At 41.4% G+C, this 10,228-nt stretch overlaps 1 protein-coding gene across 1 annotated transcript; it reads right to left on the minus strand.

Moving 5' to 3' along the window:
- Positions 1-425: 425 nt before the first annotated feature.
- LOC139300075 (transmembrane protein 106A-like) lies at positions 426-9,693 on the minus strand. Its single transcript, XM_070923055.1, has 8 exons — positions 9,604-9,693; positions 7,253-7,450; positions 6,731-6,794; positions 6,294-6,447; positions 6,037-6,177; positions 5,039-5,082; positions 4,290-4,343; positions 426-1,506 (listed from the first exon to the last, which is right to left on the minus strand). Exons 2-8 carry the CDS (start codon positions 7,446-7,448, stop codon positions 1,386-1,388), a joined length of 774 nt encoding a protein of 257 aa, XP_070779156.1. The 5' UTR covers positions 7,449-7,450; positions 9,604-9,693; the 3' UTR covers positions 426-1,385.
- Between the last annotated feature and the right edge of the window lie 535 nt (positions 9,694-10,228).

Raw genomic sequence — 10,228 nt, forward strand, 5'->3', positions numbered from 1 at the left:
AAAAGGATGAATGAGACTCATAACACGTCTCCTCCCCAAGCACAGTTGCGCTCATGGTCATATGAAAAACCATTTGTCAATTTAAGCAGTGTGGCTTTAGTTACAATCGCAATTTTTTTTTTTAAAAAGAGACAGCGATCAGTGCATGTTATTCATGGACTCATGACCATGCAAGTACATTGCAATAAAGGAGACAACTACATGATGAAAAATTTTCTTCTGAAAGTCCTTTCTGTTCTACTGTAAAGCACAATGTAAACATGTGCAAAATGAGTGTGTAAATACAGAGGTTTGGTGGTGGCTGAGTTTGAGTGTTTGCTGTGAAAAGAAGTGTTTGTAGTTGTAATACTCTTTTTTGGCCACAAGAGGCTGAAGTGCACCACTACCCCAAAATAAGAGGCAAAAGCATTCATATTTTCTTCCGAGTGAGTTTTAATTTCTCCATGCACTGATAAAGCAGTGGCTCTCGTGCATTCTTGCGTGCTTCGTGAACTTAGATAGTGTCAACGATTGAGTTGTCAGTCCTTTATTGTGAACAAGTGTACAGTGTAGTGGTCTACCAGCGCCATCAGCGCTTCAGAGAATACTGCTTGTTTTTTCACAATGTTGAAACCTAACTTTATATACATGGCGATGTTTTTAGTCATTCAAACTTGGGTGGGTGGTTAATAACACATTTTCTGTGGTGTGACAAACATATTTATTATTGCTTTTAAATAATATTTTCACCATTTGGGGACAGCAGATAAAACAAAAGCAATTATTGTGCAATTTTCACTTGGACAATACTTATGTTACATCACATCTTCTGTGCCACATGCCTGTCACATGTCTCTCAACAACAACAGCTCTGAACTAAAATCAAAATATAGTTTATTCAGGGCCTCGGGTGGCAGTTCTGATCCAACTCCATACTGTAACTGTACCCTCACTGCTTTAGCTTTGGCCTCTTATCAACATCCACTCGATGTCAAAACATCCCTCCGCTGGAAGACTGTTGGCGGAGGGATCTGAGGCTGAAGCCATTTTAACTGTTTTTTATTGTTATTGTTTATATTTTGTCTTATATTATTGTTGGTATTTTATTCTATTTTATTTTTGTCTGATTTGATTCACCTCGTACTGTTATCCCTCCATTCACTCAGATATTGGCTGGATTAGAAAGAGTCCACTTTCCATTTAGTCACTCAGATTCATCTTCTCTTTCCAGGCCTCTTCAGCCGGCAGGATGAGTGTTAATGGCATCCTGGTGTCACATTATATCTTATCCACTGTTCATAGGGAAAAACATTGCAGGCCCAATTATTCAACCGCACAAACAGTACGTCCACAGTATTTGTTTGTCTCTTCCTCTATGTCTATATTCATCCTCCACCATCCATCCATCAGGGGGGTGGGGGTTGCACACTGTGCGGTATGGTGCTGTTTGCTCCACAGTCAATGTACTCGTATGTCTCCAGCGAGAGCTGCTCATAGTGGGCCAGGTAGTACACGGTCATAGACATCCTGCAGTAAGAGGACGACAAAACACAGCAAGATTATACTGATAAGAAGTTGAAAACATTACAGGAGCGTCGGTTAGCAATTTGGGATTTTAAGGGACACAACATTTTGGGAAATACACTTTGTTTTCATTTCAGGAGTTAGATGAGAGGAAGAATATCAGTGTCAGTAGTAAAAGTATGGAGCTGGAGTCAGGACGTGGTGAGCCTAGCTTAGCATAAAGACCGGAACTTCAAAAACACACCTTCCAACACCTCCAAAGCTCACTAACAAGTTGTTTCTGTTTGTTTCCTCTGCACACAAACAGAAACATAAAAACAAATAATTGTAGCATTTTGCACTGTTTCCCAGAGTCTTGTTGTCAAAGTGAGGTTGCCAGTACAGAGACCTATACTAAAACCAACTTACCTACTGTATCTGGCAACCTGTGCTTTAGTGGGAGAAGTCCTGAGCGGATGGATACACTGTTGTTAGTCAACCAATAGTTTCAGCACATAAATCCTTCTAAAATTACACATTTTGATATTTTTGTCTGTTGGTCAAACAGATCAGATTCAACGTGTTAGTGAGCTTTAGAGGTGTTATTGGTGTATTTGAACTTTGGACAGAGCCAGGCTAGCTGCTTCCTCCTGCTTCCAGTCTTTAAGTAAATCTCTGCTGCCCACACCCTGACTCCAGCTATGTACCGAGACACAGACCTGAGATTGATATTAATCTTCTCACCTCATTCTCGGAAAGAGAGCGAATACGTGTATTTCCCAAAATGTTAAAACTAGACCCTAAAATTATAAGACGATTTTCTATATTTCTTCCTAAAATACTTAAACCAACAGTGAATGTATCTACTAACAAGTACTGTGTGTGTGTATCACAGCCTCATACATCTTCTTCCTCTGTGCCATTATTGTCCAAAAACTACTGGCTAAATGGCTCCATTTATATAGCACGCTTATCCATTTACACACACAACGATGGTAGCAAGCTACCATGCGAATGGCTGATCTGACCATCGGGTAACAATTTGGGATTCAGTGTCTTGCCCAAGGACTACAGCCAGTGAAAATAGTCCCAAACAAATGGGCTATTTCCTCCTGTTTAAGTAACAATTGATGAAAGCTACAGTTAGCATGTGTTTCGGAAAATTACTGAGCTGATTTTTATTTTTATTTTTAATTAAACAATATATTTGTGAGTTTTTTTTTCAAAGATTTACTTCTTCAGTAGGAAACCATTGGCTTGGAGCTGACATGATGATGATAATGAGAGATGGACTAACATGCGGTTTTGGGTCTGCACATTGTTCAGGTTTACGGGAAGTTTGCGCGTGTATACAGTATGTACAATGCAAAAAACCCATTCTCAGTTGCACTTACCAAACATGTGCAGTGCAATACTGCTCTCTTTCTCTACTAATCAATCAAGCAGCAGTGAAGTCAAAGCAGTGAAATCTAACACAGTTGATCTTTGATGTATAATCAAATAAAGGCAAACACAGTGACGTCTTTCTTCCCCATCCCGTCTGAAGTATGTGACTGATGCACTGTGGGGGATAGTTTCACGTGTTCACTGAGAGTCATGTGAGCGCTGGTTTCACAGCACAAACTGGGGCAGAGGTTAACACAGTGTCTCTAGTTAGTCCAAGTGTTTCCCTTTCCCCTGCGTCTCCTGTGCTCCCCTGTCTGTCTGTGTGTGTGTGTTGCAACCCATCAACTCATCTACTCAGCAGTATCTACCCTGGTTCTTCATGCACTCATCTCCAGATCGTTGTTTCAGCCACTGGTGTAGATCATGTCTCAGGCAACTAGAATTGTGTTTTCTAAGCTTAGTCTCTCGAGTTGTTTTGTATGCTGAACTAACCTCGTCTCCCTGAGGCCTGTGCTACAAAGCAGGATCTAAGGTTAGCTTTTTTTTTTTTTTACTTCAGTGTTTAACCCTGGATTTTTTGGGTTACGACGGTGGTTTACCTCTTACCGAGGTACATCACCATGGTAACTTACGCTGCAAACCTAACCTGCTCCGGCAGCAGGTTATGTTCGAGATAACAGATCAGCTCATATAAAAGCACCACCTACTGACCAATCAGCTCTCTTGGAGAAGACCCCGTGGAGCTTGGTGCGCACAGACCGTGAGAGAGTCTGTTAGGGGGGCAGAAGGTTCAGAGACCGAAAAAGCCCTTTGGCTTTCCCTGGCGTTTTTAAAGAAAAAAAATTCTGAGATACAGATTATGACTTCTGTGTGCTTTTGTATACCGATGTCATCCTACAGCAGAGACTGACTGAAGCACTAAAGCCTTGTACTTGTTGTACTTTTAAGATATGAAAGTAAGCCAACTCACTGCTTTGAATTATGCTTTTGTATTTATTTTTTATTTGCTCCCAAGTCCATTTGAAACACGGGGGTTGCACCTGACAGAAGAAGACTAAAATTGTGAAACACGCCATAATGTCAAACCCTGGGTTGACTTACTGAGTTGATAACCACCGTCGAGTGGCCGCTTAGCGTGATTGCGGTTGTTAGGCTTTGTGAAGCCAGATAAGGAAAAGATATCCTGGGCATGTTGAACTGGCTTCGTAGTCGACCTGTCTACTAGCTTCACCCAGCCACGCTCACTTCCCAGTCAGGTTCGTTCAAATGAGGCAGCGCAAAGAGAGTTGTTGGTGGAAACTGTGTCTTTTGTCTTTTGCTAATGACCATTTTGCCCAGTTGGTAATCTAGCCTTGAGACTATCCGTTAATCTTCAAAAACCAATTCCACAAACACATTACTGAACATATGATGATACTTACTGTAGGTGCAGATACAGAATGTGGACAGGCAGGGAAGCTTTCCTACAGTAGTTACTGCAGAGAAAAAGAGTGGTATTAAAAAACCTGCAATGCAACAATGACAATGCATGTTTTAAACTGATGAAGCAGGTGTTACGCACACGGACAGCTTAAACAGAAACACATCATATTCTAGGAGGACAAAGCCAACACTACAGCCGGTTAGCTAGTATAACAGGCTCTACCAGTGTGCAGCATACGCATGTAATTCAAAACCAACAGCGCCATCTGATTTTGTACACAGAGCTGAGAAGCTCTGAAAAAGGCTTAGAAGCTGTATTCCTTTCGTTATTAGCACATGCTTCTTCAGCTTATGCTCAGCCAGGAGCTACATGTGGACGTCTTCAACTGTCAACACGCATTATTTCTTGACTGGCAGCAGTTGCCAGGAGGTTACTGCTCACAGCCAAAAAAAAAAAAAATAGCCTGGCACATAACCTCCTAACTATAGCAGGGCTTCACTAACCCCCTTTTAAATATGACGGCCCCAAGGTGGGGTCTAATCGCCAAAGGCTTTTACATTCTCTCTATTTGCATGTGCCAACAAATAATTGTTCACTCATATGAAGTCTCTCCTGATTGAAATGAGTATGATACAACTGTCGTTGTGGAAATGGAAGTCTCCATAGTTAATAGGCTCTGAATGAAGCCTCGAGTGCCTGAGATCATTTTACCATCAGAAGGTACATCCAGTGACACTGGCAGCTCACCTCATTTCAGAGTCTGTCAGCTTGATGGGGATCACAAAGGAGTACTGGAAGGAAGGAAAGAGGCAGAAACAGTGAATCCCCATTCACACTGCAAGTTACATTCATCAGCATCACAGTATTTTTCTGATATCAAGATATATCACGATATATAAAAATCAGTTTTCTGTCCCTTTCCTGTCTCTATAGACAATAATGACGTGTCCAACTTCCACCCTGTAAAATGTATGTCAAAGGCTAAGGCTGCTGAGAGTCTATATTTTTCTTGTTGTCAACAAATCCCAAACCAAACAATGTGTTAATCCGTCTGTCAATACTTTCTGACTCTTCTATTCTGTCTGTGGTAAAAAAAATAAAATAAATGTATATTCATTTTTGAGGCTCAGTGATTTCCTCCAACAGCTGCTCACTGTAGTTTTTAATCAGTCGTTACTCAAACAGGAGGAAATAGTGCATTTGTTGGGGACTATTTTCTATTTTCACTTTTTCAGGAACGCCCTGTTCACACTCACACTCCTCCTGTGTCCTCCCGTGGGCAGAAAGCAGCAACTCACACACTGTTGACTTGTGCAAAAAGACAAAAACTGACTCTGCTGATTCTGAGAACAGACAGTTGGACCTCTGACACCATCTGAAACGCCCTTGATCGTATTGACCTTACATATGGGAATGTTTATTCTAAACATTTATATATCCTGGGCAGCCCTCGTTACTAAAATACGTTCACACACACACAAGGTCCGGGGATCAAACCGCAGACCTTTTGATCAAGTCTGCTTCTCTAACTTTATTGTTGGTTTAAGTAAGTTTTAAGACGGTTGTCATGGGATTTGGAGACAATGTGAAAAATAAAAAATATCATCACCCTTATCTTTTAAACAGCATGCAGCTGTATCTCATGTCACAGTGGCAATAGTCTTGTGTTTGTTGACAGTAATGATATCAATAACCGTCCATGGCTAGACAATGCGATCTGTTCCTGTGAGGATGGGATGACTCACCATTTTGATGGATAGAGGTTTGACAGAGGTGACATTCTTAATGGAAACTGTTCCCACCACCATGTCAAAGTTCAGGGCCTGCACTGTCAGGTTGTAGGCCTGCACCGCTGCAAAGTTGTGGTTGGTGATGTTCAGGACATTCTATAAGGGAACACAGCTGTGATTTATACAACACAATAATATCACGATCAAAAGAATTATGACTTGTCCTATCAATCCCTTCCATCAAACCCTTCTCTTTATCTCTCTCTACCCACCGTGATGTTAATTTGGACATCGTCTTCAGTGAAGTAAACAAATGATGACTGGACAGCTACCGGAGACAGAAGGACGGAGCGAGGAAACAGGAAGAACAACACCAGTGAGCTGACCAGGAGGCACACACCAACAGACACAGCGACGTACAGCTTCCTGAGAGAGGAAAGAGATCAGAGAACTACATCAAAACATCACCATCCATCTCAGTCCAACGAAACAACCTCAGACCAGCCTGTTAATGGAACAACTTATTCAGGCCGACGCGGTGGTGCAGGTTAGACCCCCCCCCCCCAACTAGGCTCGGTCTGACATGGTCGACCTTCACATGAATGGGGTTCTTGGTGTGGATTTCCATCCAGGAACCCGTGACACGTCAACATTCCACGTGTATGTCTACTTTTCAGACGTGATGTATGTTGAGTATTTGTTTTCTTACGTGTGTCTGGGTCTCAGCCTCTGGTCATTACAGGGGATGACGGCCACCAGCTTGCTCTCCTGACCTGTTACACACATGGAACATGGTTTAACAGCAAAGATGGCAATGTGGGAGCTGATTTAATATCGTGAAGAGTTGGATCTCCCTCATGTTTTTGTTCAACTGCTAAAGGATTCAGTCAAGACACCTCAGGAACAGGGCTGGGCAGGGCTCTTACAGTCTAAAATAAGGTACGCGTGCTGCCCAAAATTTGTGACCAAGCGGCCTGTTCACGCTAAAAGCACGTGTGACTGCACATGCACTAGAAAAGTAAACACATAAAAATACATATATACTGTATGTATGTACCATATTCCACATCCTTTGTCTTATTCTTGTTAAGCAATCACACACACATTGTTGTCTTGTTAGGACCTTTTCTTGTTGTTCAGCCAAATACAACAAACAAAGGGGCTCTTCTTCTTGCTGTAGTGAGGTCACCATCTTGTTTTCTAATGCACACGTGTGGAGTGCGTGTATTACCTCTGGGTATACGTCCAGTACCCTGACAGGTGGGACAGTGCACTGTCTCTCCTGAGCTGTGTCTCCTGCTGGAGCTCCGTCTCCTCGTGTTATCCTTCTCAATTATAGGCCGGTTGTCATCATCTTGGCCATCCCCACTGTGCTGTGATCCGGCTACCCCAGACCCAGCATCACCCCTGCTGGGAGCAGCCCCCATACCTGAAGAAACATGAAGAACCTTTCAGCTACAAGTCAACTACAAACCTTAGATGGACAGTCTTCATGTTATTAAATAAAGTCATAATCATAATCAGAATCACAAATACTTTATTGATCCCTGGGGGATAAATTATACAGTACCGGTGTTCCCATTCAAGAGTAGAAAGTAGCATAAATTTAGAAATGAGAGTATGTACAAAAATAAGATATAAAAACAAGAAATAAAAAATACACGCATTTACAATATTTAAGTCAAAAATAAAAGTAAAAAATATATACAATAACAATGTATATGTATGTATTTCACTGTTGCGTATGAACATATATGTATTGCGCTGACATTTAAAGAATAAATAATGAGGTAGTAGTTGCTGACAGAGGTGAAGTAGGTCCAGATTTTCAGTCTGTTTCTTCTGAGTGTCTGACACTCAGAGGGAGGAGTTGAACAGTTTGATGGCCACAGGCAGGAATGATTTCCTGTGGCACTCTGTTGTGCTTTTGGGAGGAATGAGTCTCCCACTGAAGGTGCTCTTTTGCCTGACCAGTACATCATGAAGAGAATGTGTGGTGGGAAAAAGACTGTAACTTTAGAGGTTAAACCCTTTATGTGTTTAACTCTGACTTCTGAAAAATCATACTAGCTTCAGCTAAACTTTGGAATGTGGATTTTTCCCCCCAATCACTTACATTGAAATCCCTTTTACAAGGGATCCCCTGATGACCAGTACGGACAGAACAAACAACTGAGAAACCTGTTTCAATGTTCATAAGGTCACCTGACTATTCTTTTAAGACAGACTGGAAAAAATGAGAACCTATCCTCTAATGCACATGTTTTTGGAACGACATGTTCAGCAATCTGGTGGAATGTTCCGATGTCCACAAACTTTTGGCAATGTAGTATGTTCACTAAAACAAAACAAAGCGAAGACAGGAACCACATGCAGCTGCATGTTACGAAGGTGTGACCTGAAGGAAAGGGGAAGGAGGATGTTAGGATCTAAAAGCAAATTCACTATGGTGTTTAATATAAATAGAATAATGTAGAACGGAATCAGTGTGTATGAGTGTGGTGAAGGTTCCTGCTGAGAAGGTGCAGGCGTGTTAGGTCTGTGTGCACCTGCACCTCAGCAGGAACCACATTAAACATACAATTAGCTTTCAGATAAGGAAACAGTCGTGCTTGAAACAACAAACACAAATAAACAGAGTTTTTATCCAACTCCTACAAATAAGAACAAGGCCGTAACTTCAGTGGTTATTATTTCACTGTCACGGTCACTGTATTTCACTCACTCACAATGAAAAGTTTGGTTTATGATGTGATAATAATGCCAACATGTAATAAATTATGAGTAATTCAGAGGGCCATTTATTTGAAACGGTGTGACGTTATATGAAAGACATTGAGTTTAGTTGCGACAGGCCCTCACTGCAGTATGCGGAGTCTACAATGTGCCACCAAAATATAATTGATAATCAATTATTCAAGCTTTATAAATTGATTAACTTGCATTTAAATGCATTCATGCAGGGTATCAATACACGTAAAAGGTCAATAAGTCAATTTCCTTATTCCGTCTAAGAACGATTTACTGAAAATGTCATTTTAAAAATGGTATTTTTAAATTGTCCTTTGAGGCCACAGTTTTTGGGAATAGTACATATCTATTGTTGGAGACATTGTATGTTTTAGTTGTGTAATGACCTTTTTAACTTTATAATTCAACAATGTAAACGTCTATAAATATTCTAGTGGCAGACACTTTTCATCTATAAACTGTAATTATCTTACCTGGCAAGCTGGCACTGCGCAGACGCCACAAGGTGGACGTCAGAAGCCTGAACTACGCACTTTCTTTTATCAGAGTCAGTGGGAACACATACAAACTACACTTCCCACGGGCAGGGTGTGTTTCAGTACCTGCAGGGCAGGCGTAAGTTAGAGCCGCCAACAGCGCAGAGAAGCAAACATGAATCCTCCACATACGACATAGACCATTAGCTAGTTGTTGACGTTTAGCTTGTTCGTGCGGTGTAAAGTTAAGGAACATATCGCAAAAAGCTCTCGTGAGACATGTCGTAATTTCGTTTCCCCTCAATTCCCGCGCCCTCCAGATGTTTTCTCAGATGTTGGACAGTCACGCGCTTACCTGATCGGTGAGCTTCTTTATTGAGACGTTCACTGCGTCTTCATCCTTCTCCTGCCCTGTTGCTGCTGACGACGTCTTCTTGTCTGCTGGTGTTTGGTGGCGCGCGGGTGGCACTTCCTGTCACAACTTTCAAAGTAAAACTCTCATTGCTATCACTTTCGGTATCTGTTGCAACCGGCTATTTCGCCATGTTTATTCTATGTCTACTGATACAGTAAGTAGCGTCTTTTGATATCATCTTGTTTACTTGTTATGTACAGTATTGTATTCAATTACTGCTGCTTGACTAAAAAAATAAAATATTTTTGAGCCCATTGTATCATAGGCTGTGTTAAAAGGACAATGCCAAATTTCATTTCACTTTTATTTTGAATTACAAAACCGCTTTACTGCCGGTATTATCTTGGCTGTTTTTGGAAGCTTAGCTCAGTCATAAATGAAGACACACAAGTGGTGAGGTGGGGGGATGGGATGCTGGGGCGTAGCACAGTACCCCCCCTCCTCTTTTCATACATCCATTCTTAAAATTACTAAATCAACACCTAAACACTGATGAACTGTTTATACAGTTCATTAGTAGTATAGTAGTATAGTGCATTGAAAAACACACTTCAGGGCCCTCCCC

This window comes from Enoplosus armatus, chromosome 17, assembly GCF_043641665.1.
Source record: "Enoplosus armatus isolate fEnoArm2 chromosome 17, fEnoArm2.hap1, whole genome shotgun sequence".
Taxonomy (NCBI): Eukaryota; Metazoa; Chordata; class Actinopteri; order Centrarchiformes; family Enoplosidae; genus Enoplosus; species Enoplosus armatus.